Source organism: Trachemys scripta, chromosome 18 (assembly GCF_013100865.1).
Source record: "Trachemys scripta elegans isolate TJP31775 chromosome 18, CAS_Tse_1.0, whole genome shotgun sequence".
Taxonomy (NCBI): Eukaryota; Metazoa; Chordata; order Testudines; family Emydidae; genus Trachemys; species Trachemys scripta.
The window spans coordinates 16,084,069-16,105,513 of NC_048315.1; the positions used below are offsets into that span (position 1 = coordinate 16,084,069).

At 45.0% G+C, this 21,445-nt stretch overlaps 1 protein-coding gene across 6 annotated transcripts in view; it reads right to left on the reverse strand.

Annotated features, from left to right (window-relative positions):
• The window catches only part of GTF2IRD1 (GTF2I repeat domain containing 1), a 170,939-nt gene that overhangs the window by 24,276 nt on the left and 125,218 nt on the right, over nt 1-21,445 (reverse strand). For all 6 annotated transcript variants that reach the window (XM_034752965.1, XM_034752961.1, XM_034752962.1 and 3 more), the window contains 7 exons: nt 20,985-21,050; nt 18,082-18,265; nt 15,872-15,930; nt 15,555-15,617; nt 13,035-13,118; nt 11,483-11,666; nt 10,039-10,067 (listed from right to left, as the gene is read on the reverse strand). In XM_034752965.1, the coding sequence (XP_034608856.1) occupies nt 10,039-10,067; nt 11,483-11,666; nt 13,035-13,118; nt 15,555-15,617; nt 15,872-15,930; nt 18,082-18,265; nt 20,985-21,050 (669 nt within the window). The remainder of the gene's footprint in view (nt 1-10,038; nt 10,068-11,482; nt 11,667-13,034; nt 13,119-15,554; nt 15,618-15,871; nt 15,931-18,081; nt 18,266-20,984; nt 21,051-21,445) is intronic.

Sequence of the window (21,445 nt, forward strand, 5' to 3'; positions counted from 1 at the left end):
TGGAAACGAAGCAATGGTTCCCTGGCTAATGCTCCCAGTCCATTTGAAAGGCGAGTGCAGAATGTTAATTATTCCTTGCCCACTAACCCTTCGTTTCTGAACAGTTACAAATTTGATTTGCCCCTCGGTTGTGATTTTCTGCCTATTAAGCTTTCCTCACTGCACTAACTCAAGCAAGATCCTCACGTGCCAGGGGCTACAAAAAAGTCACCCATCATAATCTAGAAGACAGCCTCACGGTTTCGTCCTCTGATGCGAATTTACAGGCACAAGTGAGGGCCTATAATAGGCTAGAAGTGTTGCCTGAAACCTTAGCAGATCTTCAGCCAGCTGACAAAGTGTTATGTGGGTTCTGCTGACTGAACAAGGAAGATGACTCACTAGTCCACCTGCATATAAGGTAGCTGGGAGTGACTTTTGGAGGGAGAGAGGATCTAGGGTGTGGACTGAACACTTCTGAGGGAGGAGCCTGTAAGAGCAGCCAACCCTGGTGAGAAGCCTTGAGCTAAACTTTTGTTTATTGCTGAACTCTTTCATTAACAAATCAAAACTCCAGAAAGGCAGTGAATTTCGACTCTGCATACAGATATGCAGCTGTCCAGCTACATGACTATGCCCACAAGACAGGTAGCTGGATGTCTACATACCCTCCTCTGTGCTCACAGTTATTTGCAGGCACGAAAGGGAAGACCCTTTCGAGACCAGGTCTTAAAGCTTCACAGTAGATACTTTTTCTGCATTGTACATCTGCATAGACTGTAAGTTCCTTTAGGATCATGACTTCATCTCTATCTTGCATAGCATCAGGGACACCATGAGTACTTAACCAATATAATATCAATAATCTTACCATGGTGGAATGTACCACTGGGACATTCTAACCCCTGCTGATTAGGTAGCAACATCTACAACGGACAGCAGAATAAGCTGGAAGGCATTGAATGAGCAGACGGACATAATATTCTAAAGTTAAATGTTACAGCAATGCAAACTGGCAAGTTACATTTAGGGGAAACATTTAATGCATGTTATTCAGAGAATGTAGCATGGACTCTGCAAGTACCCAGCTTTTTAGGAGTACTGATTTCAAAGAAACATAAAAAGGAGGAAGTATTTGTTTTGGTGGAAAGAAAACCAGCCAAAGACACTTCCAACATTTCAGATGAACACTTCATTTTTTGTTTGTTTGTTTTGAAAGCTTGATTAAAATAGAAAGATAATTAAGGTCCCGGTCCTACAAACACATATGCTGAACTTCAAGCATTTGAGTCAGCTCACTGAAGTCAATGCAACTGCTCTTAAACATATGAACATACACCTCTACCCCGATATAACGCTGTCCTCGGGAGCCAAGAAAATCTTACCGTGTTATAGGTGAAACCGCGTTATATCCAACTTGCTTTGATCCGCCGGAGTGCGCAGCCCTGCCCTGCCCCCGGAGCACTGCTTTACCGCATTCTATCCGAATTCGTGTTATATCGGGTCGCGTTATATTGGGGTAGAGGTGTACAACCCAAAGGGATCTCCTGGCTCATCAAATCCAGCCTGCTCGTGTTGCAAGCAATCCCATTATACAATCTGATTCAGGAATGTATCAAACTCCTTCTTAAAATTAGTTAGGTTGTATGACCCCACTACTTCTAATGGCAGGCAGTGACAGAACCTCATTCCTCTGATGGTTAGAAACCTTCTTCTAATTTCCAGCCTGAATTTATTCATGACCAGTTCATACCCATTTATTCTTGTGCCAACACTGTCCTTTAGCAAGCTCCTCTCCCTTTGCACAGTTTACCCCCTTGGTTATTTGAAGGTAAGCACGTGTGTAAATGCTTGCAAGACTGGGACCTAGGTGAAAGAATATTTGCTGTGGGGTGACCAGTGATAATGCTGTCACTCTGGAAATAATTGGAGGATTTGTGTTCTCTGAAGAACATGGCAGAATACGAGATTCTGGCAAGGAAAAGGGGAGGTGATCATTGAAACAAGACAAAAGAAAAAATTAACAGAGGGCGTTAGCTGGTAATCACGTTATTACCTTCTGATACTTGTGAGGCCACTGCACATGCAAGTGAAAGAGAAAAGGAAAAACAAAGGCAAAAGAAAAGACAAGTTCAACGGGCTGGGATGAAGACTCAGTGTTTAAAAAAGGCTTTGAAGTTGCACAACAATTTACATGATCTGTTTGATTTTCCACCTTCAGACTACATCAGTGATAGCTTTAACATTTTATTATATATATTCATCTGGGGGGGAGGGAGGGAGAGGGAGAGTTAAGATAAGAAAGATTCCTCCTCCTCCTGCTACTCTTCCCGTTCGGTACCAGGACTGGGAGGGTAAGATAGAGCACTTGGGTCTGAACTTCAGACAGCAAAGGGAGAAATAGAAATAAATGTCCCTGAAATATGTTATGGTCGGGTCAATGCAAGATCAAGTGCGTTTCCCTGTTTGTTAGGAGTTTTGAATGGGAAATGTGCCACATCAAAGTCTGGTGGAGGACTGCAAAAAAGGATGCCTGGATGTGTGTTTTTTTTAATTAAAGAACACCGCCTGCCCTACTTTATTAATTGGAATATGGGAAATAATCTGTCAGTGTGGTGGGGAGTTTTGGGAATAGGACAGATGGGGCTGGTGTGCATTTTCAATCAAAGCATATAAAAATTAACATACAGAAAGATTTTTTTTTTTGCACTAGATTACTTATACTTGGTTTTTTTTTCAAAGGCTCGAATTAAGCCTGTTTTGTATCTCTGTGCCTCAGGAAAGAAGAAAAGAAAGACAATTTATAGTGTTTATAGTGCTGGAATTTCAACCCCCTCCTCTTCCATCTCTTTTTATTTTAATACTGAAAGATCATTCCAGCCTAAAAAGGCCTCCAAAGGACTTTTCTCTGAACAGATAACATCAGCGGATTGAAAAGCAATCAGAAAATTAAAATTAAAAAACCTGAAAGTAAAGTTGGTTATTAAATACTTATTTTGAGGCGCTGCCCATAGGGCTATATCCAGCTAGATGGGATTCCTTTCCAGGGTAGCTATTGAGGTACCAAACCCTACTGCTGATACTGAAGCCCTATTTTGATGGCTTACTTGAGAGTTAAGTAGCATATAAAAGATTTGTGCAGACCTATAGTTACAAGCCAGGACATAGAGACTCAGCTGGTGTCTCTCTACCTCAGTGGCGGTAGAAGACTTCACTATCTTGGAGGTGAGATTTTCAAAAGAGCTGGTCTGACTTTGCTCCTGCAGGTAAAACTCTCAGTGACCTCAAGGGGAGCAGAGACAGGCCAGTCTAGCTACGATACTTATTTGACCCATTACCAGAGTAGTTGAGCACCCCCAAATCTTTAATGTATTTATCTTCACACACCCTTGTAGGCAGGGCAGTGCTAATACCCCCATTGTACAGATGGGGAACTGAGGCAAAGCGACTTGCCAAGGTAACACAGGACTCTGGGGCAGAGCAAAGAATTGAATCCAGGTCTCCCAAGTGCCAGGCTGCTGTTCTAACAACTGGACCATCTGTCCAACCTTGTGCCCATTTGAAAATCCCACACTTTGATCACAAGGTTGCTGCAGGAACAACAATAATTAACACTTGTTCATTAGTGCCAAGGTGACTTAGTCCCATTCAGTACATAAGAATGGCCAAACTGGGTCAGACCAATGGTCCATCTAGCCCAGTACCCGGTTTCTAACAGCGGCTAGTGCCAGATTCTATAAAGGGAATGAACAGAACAGGGCAATTATCAAGTGATCCATCCCCCATCATACAGTCCCAACTTTTGGCAGTCAGAGGTTTAGGAACACACCGAGCATGGGGCTGCATCTCTGACCATCTTGGCTAATAGTCATTCTTCATATTTGAGTGTCTTCAGAATTCTTGGTTGACTATCATTTGGTCCGATGACTTATTACCATTCATTTATCAATTTGGGCCAAAACCTCTTCTAATCACACCTCAATCTGGGACAGTTCCTCAGATCTGTCACCTAAAAAGAATGGCTCAGGTGTGGGAATCTCCCTCACATCCTCTGCAGTGAAGATGAATGCAAAGAATTCATTTAGCTTCTCTGCCACAGCCTGGTCTTCCTTGAATGCTCCATTAGCACCTTGATCATACAGCGGCGCCAGTGATTGTTTGGCAGGCTTCTTGCTTCTGACTTACTTAAAAACATTGCTGTTAGTTTGTCTCTCTTCTGCTAGTTTCTCTTTAAATTCTTTTTTGGCCTGCTTAATTATACTTTTACATTTGACTTGCCTGAGTTTATGCGCCTTTCTATTTCCTCAGTAGGATTTGGCTTCCAATTTTTAAAGGGTGCCTTTTTGCCTCTCACTGTCTGTATTTACTCTGTTGTTCAGATAGAGAGGCATTTTTGGGTCCTCTTTTTTTTTTTTTTTTAATTTGGGGATATACATTTAGTTTGCACCTCCATTATGGTGTTTTAAAATAGTTTCCATGCAGCTTGCAGGCATTTCACTCTTGTGACTGTTCCTTTGAATTTCCATCGAACTACTGTGGTGTATTTCTTTGCTATTTCCCCCCCTACAAAGATGTTAAATTGAATTACATTATGCTTGCTGTTACTGAGCCATTCAGTAATATTCACGTCTAGGACCAGATCCTGTGCCCCACTTAGGACTAAATCAAGAATTGCCTCTCCCCTTGTGGACTGCAGAACTAAGTGCTCCAAGAAGCAGTCCTTTATGCTGTCTAGAAATTTTATCTCCTGTTACTACTGTCACCCGAAACTATTCAATAAAGAAATAATTTTAGATACGGGTTTCCACCAACCATTTATAGCCTTGGTTTAATTTATGCTCTTCATCTCAGCTGGATGATGAAAACAGGCTACTCAGGGCTTGTCTTCACTACAGGGGGAAGTTGACCTAAGTTATGTAGTTTAGGTCGACTTATCCCGGTGCCTTCACTGCACTGATGGGAGACGCTCTCCAGTCAACTTCCTTTACTCTTCTCGGAGTGCTGGAGAACCGGGGTCGACTGGAGAGTGCTCTGCTGTTGATTTAGCGGGTCTTCACTAGACCTGCTAAATCCACACCTGTTGCATCGAAGCAGCGTTGATCCTCCTGTAGTGAAGACAAGCCCTCAGTTTCACTTCTGTTTAGAGACAGTTTCACTGGACTTCCTAGCTTTCAGGCACTTCCCCAATGCTGTTGTGTTTGGGGAACAAACACTGAAAAAGGATGTTTAAATAAAAGCAAAAGAAAAACTGATTTTGATTTTTTTTTTAAATGTCAAGGAACCATTCTGTTCTTAGCTTTTAATAAAACCTGTTTTTTGTACAAGAAGCTGGGATTAAATGAACGTGACAGCATCCCTTGAATTTTAATTTTTTCTCTATTTTTTTTTTAAAGTTTCCAATTGTATGACAGATGAAAGATGATTAAAGCAAAAGCAATGAATATGCAAATGTGTATGTATGTGTAATAAAAGGGATAACAAAATACAGATTATTACAGTTAGTGCAAAAATACATTTTTCTTTATAAAAAATGCTCTTTTTGATTAAAGAGCTATTTTAGTGAGAAAACTTGCATTTTGGTCAAAAAATTTCAGGTTGTTGAAATAACCAGGTTCCCCCACCCCCCGGTGTCTTTGACAAAAAACACAAAACCTTCTACTACAAAGTCAGACAATAATTAAAAGTGTTATTCAAGGAAACTAACACTTTCTTCCCCCCTCTCCCCAACCTCTACAGAGTACATAGCATTTCCAATGCGGCCGGCAGGTTGAACTGTTAATACTTCAGCTCTGATCTGCTCCCCACTAATGGTCTGATTTGATTTGAGTCAGAGCTGTTCTCTTAACTGTAAACACACAGGTTTTCCATTAATTTATAGTGTAAAGAAATACTGGGCCAGGATTTACCTCTCAATCTCATGCCAATATTATGTCCCTGCACCTTCATTGAAATTAAGGCCTGTTTCACCAGATCCAGCGACGTGACCGGTCTAGGAACTCAATGCCTGTTACTGCAGTGGAGAGGGTGCTTTATAAGTGATACACTTTTCAATTAAATTAAGGCCTGATGGAAAGGCTATGGAAGTCAATTGTAGCCTTTCCATTGACTTAAGTGGGCCATAGCTTTGGCTCCATAGGATTAAGAGGGTCTTAAGTATTGCACAAGCCTTGTGCTTAGCAAGGGTGTATTTCACCCAGCTACACCAATCGTTAAACTCACGGCTCTCACCTCCTTGCCACTCCCATCACGGGTTCCTAAATGTTTTCCTCTCTATTGCATTTGCCATCTGCAAGCAATGCTGGCCAGGCAGACAGAAAGCAGTCAACAAAGGAGGCAGCATTTTGTCATTTCTATGCATGGCCGATCAGCAGTTGTAAATACTTTTTTAAAAATAAAGTAGCTGGGTGTTTAACTGCAAACTAGGTCTTTCTCCTACTTCTCTGAACTGCGGGTAGTTTAAAAACCGGGCAGGAGACTGAACTATTCCAATAGTGAATAGGAAAGGATTGGGAGAAATTCCTGCAAGATATTTTCTGTGATACCACCTCCCAAGTGCTTTTACATGTAGGCTTTGACTTCTGAAAGTTTGTCACAACTAAAACAAAGCTGGTCCCCAACAGGCCCACCTATGGCCAAGAAGCTACGATATTTCCTACGTCACCACTAGCAGGTGTTGACACCAGAGAGGCAGCGCTGAGAAGTCCAAGGCTGACCTTGAAAAGACAGGAGGATGGGAAATCAACTTGTGCTAAATCAAGAAGGGGCAAAGCTGAGATGGGAACTTCACAGGTGAGCCCATGTGAGTATTAATTCATTATGGGTTCAAATAGAGAAAAGCAACGAACATTGTTTGGGGCGGTGGATTAAATTCTGAAAGACAGAATACAGCTGATGACTTAAAATCAATAAAGCGTAATCTCTGTGTTACAGAAAGCAACTGAGATGATTCCCAGATAGAGTTCCAGAGGATCTTTAATTGCACATACAGCAAACAAATCTCACCTCTTTCTAGTCTCCTTCAAATATATAGTTTGATGTCTGTCCATACTTCCCTTTGACACATTCTAGCTACTTACAAAACAGCTTCATGGAGGAAAAACACCAACACATTCTTCAGTATATAATTCCCCTAGCTGGATGTCATTCTAATTGGAACACTGACTCCAGGATGTTTGAACTACCCACCCATTGCTTTGCATTCATCCATTTCCCACACCACTGTAAAGAAGAGTTGTGACTATGTACTGCAAAGGAGGGAGGAAGTTGGTAGCCAAAAATTAAAGAGATCTGCAGTGAATGCTGGATGTTCGTTACCAAATTCAGCCAGGTCTTTGGGCAGAGTAAAACGCTTCACTTCAGTAAGGACAAAGTTTGAAACCAAGAATCCCCAAATGTTACTCCTTTAGGAGAGGTAATGGGCCGATCGCTCCTTAGGCCAGGTCTTGTCTAGGCTTAGGATTTAGCAAATGATGGCCTGCGATGCAGCCACACCAACCTGCGAGTGCAGGCTTGGAAAGTCCTATTTTGCACAACTGGGCTCACTGCTGCTTGAAGCCAGTGTAAGCTCAACTAGTACAAACTGCAGCTTTCCTTCTGTACACTTGGGGCTTTTTCACCAGGACAGATTATCCCAGTTGCTGGCCATCAATGGCTGAATCAGGGCCGATGCCAAGTACAGAAAAAGCCCTACTGTTTGTAAAAAGGCTCTGAGGGAAACTTAAAAAAAGGACCAGAACTAGATCCCAAGCAGGGGTTAATAGTCTCCAACTGGGCCTTGTCACAGCTGGGGGGCTAGACAAGTGCCACCCTTGAGAGAACAATACCCAGTTGTTCCAGGAGAACAACTGAAAAAAAACAGAGGGGCCGTCTTGAAGGTGGAACTTTTTTTTTTTTTTTAAAATAGCTTTTAAAAATACAAAAGAAGAGACAGTACACAGACCTATTGAGGAGTCAGGTGACAAAGAGTGAAATACCCCCGCTGCACTCATTCAGTTTTACAGCTGGAGCAAGGAGCAGATCTGCCATAGGAACCTGCTCCATTCCCGGCAGATGGTCCCTGGTTTTGAGGTTCAAAGCCCCTCGAACGCTTCCCATCATGGGTGCCTAGGGATTTTTATAACGGGCGCACAGAAAGGGGAGGAATAAGCTTGGTTTCCAAGTTTAACGATCCCTTCATATGGGATTTCCTGTGGCTTGTTTGTTTCTATTTTTCCTTTCAAGTTTCATGCCAAATAACAGAAATAACTGACACACAGTGGTGGGTGAGAAGTGAGCTCTTTCTGGTGCTACGACATCCTCTCTAGACGGGTTAATCCAGCTACTGTTTTATCACACTCGAAGAGTTGCACTTTGTATTCAGCCAGCACAGCACCACCTAGGACCCGTCTATCCTGCAATTCGACACCCGTGGCTGGCCTGGGCCAGCTGATTCAGGCTCACGGGGCTAAGGGGCTGTTTAATTGCAAGGTAGCCATTTGGGCTCCGGGATCCTCCCACCTTGCAAGGTTCTACAACCTGGGCTCCAGCCAGAGCCTGAACATCTACACCACAAATAAACAGCTCGTTAGCCCAAGCTCTGCACGTCCGAGTCGGCTGGCCCGGGCCAGCCGCAGGCGTTTAATTGCAGGCGGGAGAAACAGGAACTCTGGGCAATACTCATTATAAAGTTCCAGTCTTTTGTGGTCTTCCTCCACCATACACACAGTTACTCCACATATGTGTCCATGAACAGGGGATACTCCATTTCCTTTTTGCTGCTTAATGCTCCATGCAAGTAGATAACAGTCCTTCAGACCGTGCAAGCAACCCACAGATGAAGCTAGGACCCTCTTTTGTTTTTATGACAGATCCTGTGTTTATCAAGGAACAATGATCATTCACTCCCATCCAAGAAACTTCTCTACTGCATCTGCCAGCTAATAGTAACAGATATTTAAGAGGGTCCTTGTGATAACTATAAAGGGAAGGGTAACAGCCCTCCTGTGTACCATACTATAATCCCTCCTGGCCAGAGACACCAAAATCCTTTTACCTGTAAAAGGTTAAAAAGCTCAGGTAACCTGGCTGACACCTGACCCAAAGGACCAATAAGAGGACAAGATACTTTAAAATCTTGGGGGGGCAGAAGGCTTTTATTTATGCTCTTTGTTTTGGTGGTTGTTCGCTCTTGGGACTAAAAGGGACCAGACATCAATCCATGCTCTCCAAATCTTTCTGAACAAGTCTCTCATATTTCAAACTTGTAAGTACAGCCAGGCAAGGCGTGTTAGTTTTATCTTTGTTTTCTCAACTTGTAAATGTACCTTTTGCTAGGCTGTTTATCTCTGTTTGCTATAACTTTGAACCTAAGGCTAGAGGGGGTTCCTTTGGGCTCTTTAAGTTTGATTACTATGTAAAGTTATTTTCCATCCTGATTTTACAGAGATGATTTTTACCTTTCTTTCTTTCTTTCTTTCTTTAAAAGCCTTCCTTTTAAGAACCTGATTGATTTTTCCTTGTTCTAAGATCCAAGGGGATTGATCTGGACTCACTAGGAATTGGTGGGGGGGAAAGGGAAGGAGGGGGGGAATGATTAATTCCTCCTTGTTTTAAGATCCAAGGGGTTTTGGATTAGTGTTCACCAGGGAATTGGTGGAAGAGTCTCTCAAGGCTACCCAGGGAAGGGAGCTAGCCCTTGGGAGTGGTGGCAGCGGACCAGATCTAAGCTGGTAGTTAAGTTTAGAAGTTTTCATGAAGGCCCTCACATCTGTACCCTAAAGTTCAGAGTGGGGAAGGAGCCTTGACATCCTAGATCTGCATTTTAAAAATGCGGGAAGTTTCAAGGAAATACCACCAGCATAAATGTGGGAATTAGGAGTCAGCTGTCCTCATCCGGGTGCCATGAATTCCACCAGATTCACCAAACAAGCAAGGCTTGGACCACATTCAATGTGAAATTGGGGCAACAGCAACTTTCTCCACACTGGTGAAGGGAGTGCATTATTAGAGCCGTGTAACCTCCGAACTGACAATACACTCTTAGTCATTGCCCTGCTTAGGCAAATGGGCATCTCCTCTTACCAGGTTTGGGGATGAGTCCTTGAAAAGGCCTGGAAAATAGAAGGAGAAAAGAATACTTAGAATGAAGCCAAGGCAGAAAGCAGGCATGCCTACACTGGCGGTTGTTGTGAACAGCAATTATACTTGTTAGTCATTATTTGAGAGTTAGTGACGAGGCCCCAGTGAAGATCAGGGCCCCGTTGCGATGGATGCTGTACAAACATATAAGCTCATCAGAGCAGGGACCAGATCTTCCTACTTCATCTGAAGCACAATGCAAGAGAAGCAGTGTGGCCCAATGGAAAAAAAGCACTGGACTGGGCTTCAGGAGGTTGGGTGCTCTTCCCAGCTCTGTTACCGATGCACTGTGACACACTGGACAAGCTGCTTCTCGTCTCTCTTTCCACTTCCTCCCTTTGTCTGTTTTGTCTTTTTAGACAGTGAACTCATCAGGGCCAGGACCGGCTCTCACTATGTGTATGTGCAGGACCTAGCACGATGGGACCCTGGGATCTCAGTTGGGCTTCTGGGCACTATACTCAAAGAGCTTCACAAGGGAGGTCAGCATCATTATCTCCACTTTGTAGATGGGGAAACTGAGACAAAGGGAGGTGAACCAATTTATGCAAGGTCACCCAGTGACAGAGCTGGGAAAAGAACCCAGGGTCTCCCCAGTCCAGTGCCCTAGTCATTAAGCCACCCTGCCTGCACTCTCAGGAGTTAGCCACAGCCCACTGAAGTCAACGTTAAACTTTCCATTGTTTTCTGCAGGCTTTGGATCAGGCCCTTGTTGCACAGCGTCTGACCAACTCGTCGGAGAGGGGTTAAAAAAAAAAAAAACATACAAGGAACAAACAAATTCAGTTATACCCTTCCCGAAGCTGCCACTAGCCCCAGCCATTGCCGATTGGCTGATTTCCTGGAAGCCACACAGCTGGAGCAACACAACCCAACTGACCCAGCACAGCTTGTTGTAATAATCCCCCCCCCCCCCCCCACACACACACACACAACACAGCACAACACTTAAGAGGGAGCACCCCTCAGGGCTTTCTCATTAGAGACTTGGCACCCTGCGGTGACAGGAGACAAAGGGTGACTTTTCATTCCTGTGATATTTACACCCAGGTACTTATTTTTTAATATGATCTGCCCCCACCCTGACAGACAGCAACTGAACAGAAAGGAAGAAGAGGAAAAGGAGGGGAAACCTATATTTTATAGCCCACTTCTTTCCGTCAAATTGTTAACTGCCAGCTTAATTGTTGTCTCTCAGCAGGATGGAAGCCTGTGTCATTAGAGTGTATTTATAGCCTTTCCCTTGAGGGGGACTGGCAGCACATGTGATGGATTCAGCCTCAGAGACGTAAGCTCAGGCACATGCAGCGGTCACTGGCACTGGGACCATGTTGTGGGTTCCCGCCCCCCACAGGCTGCATGGCAAACAGCCCTTAGGGAAACATACCTTGTCACTGTGAACTTGATTTTGTCAGCCACAGCTAATATTCTCTCCAGGTTCTGAGAGCCAAAAGTGCACGGTTTCCTGAACGGAATTCCAGGGGGGAGCCCCTCAATAATCACAGACCCTGGGTTGCTTTTAATCCGTTTGTATGGCACTTGCACCGGGTACTTGATTCCCAAGGCCTCGCCTGGAAGAAAAACAAACCATAGATGCATCTCATATTTAGGATTCAAGCAGGATTTCAGATATCAGGTCCGGCCACAACTCCTGTTATTCCACACATGTGCAAAATCTCCCCACCTCCCCCCACCCAAAGGGCACGATCGAGTACAGAACCAAATGTGCGAGCTGCTTAATGGAGCATGTCAATCTTTAGATCAAGGACCAACATTTTCAGGGCCATCACCCTGGGGACGATCAGAATGGAATGGTCCTGAGGCAAGTAGTGAACGCACAGAGCCGCAGTGAAGAGCTGATGAAGCAAAGGAGAGACAATTAGGGAGCTAAGCTACATTAAAAAAAAAAAAAAGAAGAAGAAAAGGGAAAAAGATAAAGGGCATCCTAAGCTGGTGATCAGCCAGTACGGTAGGAAGGATGGAAAGGTAAGTGCAAGTCACTCAGGGACATTATTTGGGGCAATTTCCATTCCATTTTCCTACCCCCATGTCCATCCGCTGGAGTAAGACCAGCAGCTTCCTCCCAAGAAAATGCGATCACACGTTGGATGGGAGAGAGCGGCTACATTGGGTAGACTCCTTGGACTATGCTCCAAGGGAGGAAGGAAGGCCCAATGGTTAGGGCACTAGCCTGCCACTTGGGAAACCTCCGTTCAGGTCTCTGCTCCACCACAGACCTTCCATGTGGGCTTGGCAATCACTAACTCCTCTGTCTCAGTTCCCGATCTATAGATAATAGCACAGAGGTGTTGGCGGTGGTGCTCAGATAGTCTAGCAAGGGGGGCCAAGTAAGCATCACAGACACATCCCCAAGGAAACACACAGGTAGACAGAAAGGACCTGCCTCCCAAATGCCCTACTCAGTGGCTGATACTCTTCGTTTATAGTCATTCCAGTCCTCCCCTCCCCTACACACTCCTTCCCTCCACCCCTAGCACCAGGAGTTCAGACGCATCTTCCTAGCTCTACAACCCTCTGCTAATGAAATTCCCATCTTCATCCTTCAAGGTGGGGGGGAGTGGGGGTTGAATCTGTCTAGGAACTGCAAGCAGCATTAACAAATGACGCATGCTCCCGATCACACGAATCTTTCCTGCTGAGTAAGTCGTCTACACTACCAAAGCCTTCAACAAAAGCCACTTATCCGCCCCCTCAGAGAACAGAACCACCATTCCGTTTTAATCCATGCGCAAGTGCCATGTCCCACATGTGACCCTCAGAACAACAACTGCTTGAAATGAAAAGGGGGAAGCCGTATGAAACCACCCAGGGAGAGGTGATCAAAACAGAAATTCAGAGGAACAGGGAGATAGGAAAGGAAGAAGACACAGAGAAGGGAAAGATTCAGGGAAAAAAAGAAAATCACCCTGATCTCTCACCGTATTTCTTGTTGAACAGATCTTGGACTTGCTCCCTTAGAGTGTTAGCAATATCTATTCTCGAAAGCCTGGCGTCATAATTTTCTGTAAAGTAAAGAAACAATTATGGACTTTGGCTGTTCAATTAAAAGGCACTCTGTGACTTTTAAGTAATACAATTTTCTAATTATAGGAAAGTTCTCATCTAGCAATTAACCAGTCCCTAGAGTAGGCCATTCACACTCCTTAAAAACCAAAATAGTTTCAACAGAAATAGATATTTTTCTCCTATTCTCTAAGAACGCTGAGCAAGAACTGCATTAAATCCGAGATTCAATCATCGTAATTACTGACATTACACAAAATAACATAAACCTCAAGCCACGCTCTGCAAGAGGCAGGAAGCGTTCTGAACTGGTGCTCTAAGAGGATGCGTTTTGCAGAAAAGATCCTGAAGAAGTGAGGGACCTGGTTACTGCAGTCAGCCATGGTGCTCAGGAATTAGCTAACCAAAGAGGCAGGGATGTTGTGGACAACTCGGACAGATGTCTCCCCTGGAGAGGATGGAGCTGTAGAAAATTTGGATCATGGGTTACACCAATTTACTCCAAATGAGGATCTGGCCCTTGGTGTCCAGGACCCTCTGTACTGCTTCTTACTCATCCTTTATGTGCCATTCGAGCAGGCCTGACATGTCCATAGGAGAATTAGGATGTATTGAAATCTTTACATTAAGACCTAAGTGAGTCTCCCATTCAGGCCACATGCATCTGTTGTGATGATATGCAAACTGATGGGGACCCTTTTATTAGAGCTGAACGGGCACTGGTGGAGAGCCACTGTCCAGGACAGCAGCCATGTAGATAACAGCTATTGCTGGTGCAAGAGTCCCCCTGGACTGCTCCCCAAACCTCTACCAGACCACTGTGCAGATTTACCAGCACTCCCTTGCACTGGCAATGAGAAACGGACCAATATTGTCAGCAATATCCTAGACACTTTGTCACCTTCTACACTAGCTAACAGGGGAAGAGTTTATCTTTGAGGGTTGACTCTGTTTAGACCCGAGCAGTGATAAGTCAGCCACGGGAAAACTCAAAGTCCCAGCACCATCACCAAACAGTTCCTTTGTGAGGGCTGCTCAGGCTGCATCTACACTATGAGCTAGGGGCGTGATTCTCCTGCTCACGCGCACACATACTTGCGGTGGCTCTCATCAAGCTAATGCAACTATAAAGAGCAGCGTGGCCACAATAACACAGGTAGCAGCCACTGCGGCATGGCTTAGGTACGTAGTCGGCACAGCTAAAGCCATGCCTTCACTGCCACGTCCCTCAATGAGTACCTTGGGTGTCCAAGTGCCAAACCAGACCACCGTAAGGTATAACTTAGAGAATTTTTCACTTGACCACAGCTCAAAGAACCGGGAAGCGATTCATACTCCGAATACCCCACTAATGCATCCGCCTACTTATACCAAGTCTGAGTTCAGATTGGCACGAAAGATTCAGACACCATGTAAGAGGGCAGGAACGTTTGGCACTTCTTCTAGGAAAGGCAAATGGGCACACCGGTTGCTTACACTGAGTCTAAATTTGGCTGCGTGTGTTTCTAATTCCAAGTCATTCTTCATTCTAGGTCCGCTCCACAGTCAATGGGGGTCTTTCCACTGATTTCAACAACCCCTGGGCCAGGCCTTTCACCTGCAAAGGTCCGTGCGCTTTGCCAAGAAATAACATATAGAGAGTAATAATAAAATAAATAATAATATATGGAGATATCCGATCTCCTAGAACTGGAAGGGACCCTGAAAGGTCATCGAGTCCAGCCCCTTGCCTTCACTAGTAGGACCAAGTACTGATTTTTGCCCCAGATCCCTAAGTGGCCCCCTGAAGGATTGAACTCACAACCCTGGGTTTAGCAGGCCAATGCTCAAACCACTGAGCTATCCCTCCCCATTATGTTCTTATGCCTGCCAAGCCTTTAAATCACACTGCTGCCTGGGACCTTTGCTACATTCATCTCCTCAACGCCAATACTTCCATGCCATTACATGAACCCTGTGTTCTGTCTTCTGCGTGATGGATTGCTAGTGCTCACCGGGGCAGCCAGGAGGAAGAATGCTCTTGTGGTGAAGGTACCACCCTGGGATTCAGTTATCTGCCCCACTGCAGGCTGTGTGTCTGACAAGTCATTGTTATGTCTGGGCCTCATTTTCCACATCTGGGAAATGGGGTGATAACACTTCCCTCCCTCCCAGCAGTGTTGTGCAGATATATACATTAGTGACGGTGGCATGCCCCAATACTGTGCTGATGGGGGCCATACTAGTACCTAGACAGACAGGCATTGGCTACATGCTGTAAATGCCACTATACAAAGATATATTAACAAGAGGTGTAGTACTGCCGTCTCATCGCCCCATAGCCATAGCCAAGTACATTCCAACCCCCCTGTGGGTTTATAGAAGACTGACATGGAAAAGCTCTTTTAAATGCACTTCAGACTCAGGAGATCTTTCCAGATGCTGCCCACTCTTACCTTGAAAGCCCTGTCTCTTCACAGCGTCATCGACAAGTGAGTCACTGGAGTCTCTCTCGCTGGCTGCAAAGACAAGGGACACAGCAGGAAGCGTTAGGACTACCTGTGCAACTGAAGCAATAACAAACAAGGCTCTAATTTTCAGAGCGGCTGGGTGTCCGCCGCTCCCAGTGCACTGAATGTGTTCACAGCACTCTGAGAAGTCAGGCCTACAAGACTACGGAGGTAGGGGAAGGAATGCAGTGCTTTGGAAACTGTTCTGATTCCTTTCACGCTTCATTATTGATGCGGGTTATCTGTAAGTTTCAGAATCCTACCCATAGCTCCTGGGCTGTCAGAGGTAGTCTCCTTCACTCCCTCAGCAAGAAGCTCTGGTCTGGAAAACATTGAAAAAACAAGATGAAGCGTGAGTGAGGATCCATTCCTGTAAACCTTCGAGTTCTTACTACTACGATCTGTCCCCTAGGATAACACTCGTGCCCACGAACACAACACACACATATGGCTAATGCAATTTTAAACCTCTTGCAGTACAATAAGGCAAGCTTGAAAATCATTTTCATGCCAGAAGAGTCTTCAGAGAGCCAGTGTAACACCCTATGGGATAAGATTAAATTCAGAGCTGCTGAGCATCTTCTATTGCACGCAAGTACAACGCAGTTCCTCTCCGTAGACAATGCAGTGCAGAAAATTTTATTTATAATAAAAAATGAACCAGGACAGGACACTGGTTCCTGTTACAAACCCCACATACAGGTGTTTAAAGTTATACTACAGAGAAGTAGATTTGAAGGAGTGGGACAGGTGAGAAGACAAATCACAAATGCCAAACCTGCTGTCAGTTTGCAGATCAAGTATTGGTTGGATGCCAACCAAATTCTGTGCCCAACTTTTATTTTCTATTTCAACTGCCATCCAGCCTTGCCTCCACTAGTCCCCTCATCTGTGAGGGAGAGGTTGTGCCCAAGAGCAGATTAACACATGTCTAGCAGCCAGAACGTAAGCACCAATACCACTTCCTTAGCAAGCCAGAGGCTCCAGAATTTGAAATCATTCCGAGAGAGACAGTAAAAGGTGTTTGAGGCATAAATACCAGACATCTCTTGAACTCTGACCCTAAAAATCTGTAACTGGGCAGGACCAGAGAACGTGTTCCAACATCTCCTCTGTGCCCCCTCTCATCCAGTCAAGCTTAGATGTCTTATCAATTTATTTCATCTGGTTGGGGAAATAAAACACAATCTTCAATTGGATTTCTACAAAGCTAAAGGCCTGCAATTATACCACCTACAGCTGTGATTAAATCAGGTCATCTAAGATAAGAAGAGCTAGGTTGGATTAGCACTTAGATGGGAGACCTCCACCTAGGGGAGTTAGATGCCAGCCTGCTATGGAAATTAATGGGGGTTATAAAATCTAATTCCCCTCGGTGGCTTTGAAAATCTTAGGTGCTGCAGGAAGTTTTGCTGCTGATGCAGTAAAGTGATTTCCTCCATTTAATTCCACACTGCTATAATGTCCTGGCATGGTGTTACGGAGCATTCAATTGCTGGAGGTGCGGCCTGTCACGAGATGTAAAACCAAGCCTCTGCCCATTTGTGGTCACGGACTATCCTGTGGTGCTTTCCTCAGCATCGACCTCAGCATTTATGGACAAATTATAACTGCAGTTTCTACTGGGTACAGAATTCTTCTCTCCTTCCTAGCCTACGCTGTTGTGCCATGTTGCTGTTGGCTGCTTTAACAGTTGCTCTATTTTAGTTGTGGCTAAAAACCGATACATGTGTATGTCACAGTCCCCCCACCCTCAAACACATCCTTGTTACTAGTGGAGATGGAACCTGGGATGTTCAGCACTAAAAGCAGAGTCTTCTACTGTCAGAGCCAAAGAAACAACTCCATTAGCTGGCAGTAATAGCAGGCCTTTATCCAATATATGCACCAGCCACTAGATGGAAACCTAACATACTCAGCCAGCAGGTTATACATATATACAAATAGTTTTATACGATCAGTCTGTACACGGCTTTGTTGTAATTCTGGAGGAAAGGCCTTATATAAAACACAAGACTGTCACATAGCCTCACATCCTGCAAATTCAAATGCATCAATCCACACTTCCAGGGAAGTTCTGCAGTCAGCGCTTCCCTCCAGGCAATGACTTTGGATTCCAATAGCAATGACCTACGGAGCACTTGACCCAGAGACTTGAAGGTGGCAAGCTTTGTATCCTATTACAAATCCTCTGAGCCAGGCAGTGCCACCCTTCCCCCCCCGCAAAGCGCATGAGGAGGAGGTCAATGATATCATCGCTTCCTTTGAGCAATTGTTCAAACAAAGCAACCATCTGATCGCTTTCATAGGGAACATTCATTGCAGAAGATTAAGCTCCGGATGTGTTCCAGGTAATTTATGGAACACAGGTCTCTTCTTTAGAAGTAAAAGCACAAACAGTAGCATAAGGTGCAGCCTCCCTGAGAGATTTGCAGATACTGTACCAATAAGAGGTTAACCAGACTTGCCTTACCTCTTAATGACAAACTGGATGCTGTTGCTAGCTTGCAGTATCTTTTTCAGCTTTGCAATCCCAAAGCAGTTAGGACGCCGGAGTAAGATGCCTTCAGGCAAACCCACCACAAACAGGTCTTCTGGGTACATCAGGAACTTGGCGTAGGGGACTTTGACAGGCTCCGAAATTCCTATGGCTTTAGCTGAGTAAGGATCAAGTCTCATTAGTTCATTTGGCCTTCAAGTTGGGCCCAAGTAAAACTGACATCACACCCTATGTTTTGGGGGGAGGTTTACACACACACACACACACACACACACACACACACACACATCCTCCTGGGCGTGTCTTTATGAACCTGAGTCATACAGACTGTAGAGCACCCTATGGAAAGAGGAGAAAAATCTACTAAACAATCCTGGGTTTTCTTCTGAATTTGCTTGTTAAACGTAACATGTAACCTGCCTCTCAACAATGTACTTGTTCCTGAAAACATTGGGAGACACTCTCTTAAAGCAACAGGGACCCCCATGTCTGTATCCCCATAGCTCTCCCTCTCTCTGCAATTGCCCGATTTCTGGAACAGAAGGAGGAATTGCACACAGAAGCACCATATTGTGACAGTTCTGTAGTGCAAATTTAACCCCCTGGAGGGGTGTATTACAGGCCTCTCCCTGGGCCATCTTGACCAACACACTAGCTTTTGAACTGGGGACTGCCACAGCTAAATGCACAAACTGCTACAACTTGAGCTCGAGAGCTCAGGCTCCCCACCTGGGGCTGTCACAGACTCCTATCCTCTGCAGATCAGCACAGAGCTGCCCATATCACATGCACTCACCACTGGGTTACACAGGCCAAGCCATGGCTATACACAGTCAAGAACCAAGTTCTAGAGTGGTCTTAGGTAACTTTCTACTGTTATAGAGGTGGTCTGGGAGAACTTAATGCTGTTGAAAGGCACTGGACTGACAGGCCTGGTGACTGGAATCCTCTGTGTATCTTAAACATGCCCTACCAAGACGCCTTAACTTTGATGTGGAGGGACAACTTTGAAGGGCAAGAGCGCAGCTCCCGGCCACTCCACAGAAGCTAGCACCAAGGGTGGTAGTTAGTGACAACACTTGCAGTGCTTTTGTGATGAGGACACTTGTCCACTAGGAACCAGACTGAGGACACAAGCTCATTTCACACATAGCTCAAGATTCAAAAGCGCTTGGCTCACAGCAGCTCCTGCTCATTGTTCTCTGTGGAGAAAGTGGGGATTTCTCCATTGCATTCATTGGGAGCTCAGCTCTTTTGAAAATCCAGCCAACAGGCTGCTGAACAGCCATCACAGAGCAACAGCTTTTGGTCAAAAAGAAAAAAATAAGACCCTGGGCTGAACATGAGCTAGCAATTTGGAGTTGACAGGCTCTGCTCATTGCCAAACCTGGGAGTAATCCAGTTCCCACTGGAAACCTATTGTGAAGTCTAACGCTCTTTAATAAACTAGCGTCACCAGGAACAGGTTTTTCACTCTATATGCATCCGAAGAAGTGGGTTGTAGCCCACGAAAGCTTATGCTCTAATAAATTTGTTAGTCTCTAAGGTGCCACAAGTACTCCTGTTTTTTTTGAGGATACAGACTAACACGGCTGCTACCCTGAAACCAGGAACAAAACCTCTCTACAGATCAGTTCAGTCTTGCAGAACAATGGCAAACCAATTTGTTTCAACCATCCTAGAAAGCGCTTCCTGTTTTAAAGATGCCTTCTGATCTAGAGCCGCCCACACTTAATGTGGAACTGATATGCTTTCTAAATACGTATAAAAACCCCATAACCCCACCATCACCCACCACAAATAACCCCAACCACCCAACAACCCATTTTAAGATCCTAATTCAATCCACAGAATGGAAGGTTTAGCCTTAACATGACAAATAAGTACGTTTTTAAACACATTTGAAATCCCATTTCCTCTTTCTTTTAACTGCCAAGACCTCAGCTCAGTGAAGGGTGTTTCTCCAGCAAAACTTGCCCGTAGCAGCTTAAGGGTTGCAGCTCCCCTGCTCTGCTTCTGGTATTTGTGACATCAGCCCTTGTGGGAGGTTCACAAAACCTTGAATTCTGGTTGTGACAGGCCCAGAAAACTTTGTTTATTCTCAAAAGGTTCTTGTAATTTTCCATGTCCCTTTCTGTTCCGCAGTTTTGTGTGTGTGTGTGAGAGTGTGTGTGAGAGTGTGTGTGAGAGTGTGTGTGAGAGTGTGAGTGTGAGTGTGAGAGAGAGAGAGAGCGCCCCACGTTCACCCGTGAACGCAATCAAGATTCGCAGACCAGGGCCCTATTGTACTGAGTGGGGGACACTGTGGAAATGAATGCCATTTTCCCAGGAGAAGTGGGAAGTACTTTTGAAAATCTGGACTCAAATGAGTTTCTCAAGGATGCACGGTGTAAGAATGGAATCCAGGTTTCCTGGCTCTCAGTCCAGTGCTCTATCCACTGGACCACCCTGCTGTACTCCACTGATGACCTTTTACAATCCCCCTCTGCCCCGCAATACCTTGGCACACTCCAGAGTAATCTTATTGAAAAGGCTTCCTAACATTTTCAAACAACAGAAAAGGAAAATACTCCAGCCCTTTTCCACTGTGGTAGAAAGTCTGTGGGTCACTGAGGCAATTCCTGGGCAGGTAGTAGCCAGCTAGAGAGATTTTTTTCAGGAAATCAAGAGGAAGAGTTGCAATAGCAAGGTCCGGTGAGAATCCCAATGCATTTGTAAGCCCAGCAGATAGCAAATGAACAAATTAGACTTCACGTTCAGTCAACAAGCGGTTTGGAAATAGTAGGTGACAGCTCTGAACAATTAGCTAAATTCTTAGCTCCCTAAGGCAGAGACCGGCGCTCAGCATTAAGAATGATGGCTAATGAACATCTTACCGTATCGCGTGTTGAACAAAGTTTCAACTTGTTTCCTCAAATGACTTAAAACGTCACCTAGGCCATCTGGAAAACAAGAGAAACACACTGACAAATAAACCACCTCTAACCCCGGGTACGTACAATAAAGCTGTCGGGACAGCCCTATTCTCCACTGACCTGGAGAGGCCCTCTTAAAACCTCTGCTCCTTTACAGCCAGTGCCATTCCTTGCAGCAGCTGCCACCAAACTCCATCCGCACCAGGAATGGGGGAGCGACATCATGAAGAGTCACTGGCAAGCCCCACAGCTGACAAAAGATCAAGTGGTTCTTGTGACCAGTGACGCTGATCTCAGCTCCCAGGCAAGATGGGTTTTCCCAGTCTCCTTCAGCCCTAGGGCAACATCGGAGACTCGGTGCTATAGGTTGACGGGCCAAATGTTTTTCAGAGGCGGCAGTATTGTGTCAGATCATAGCGTGC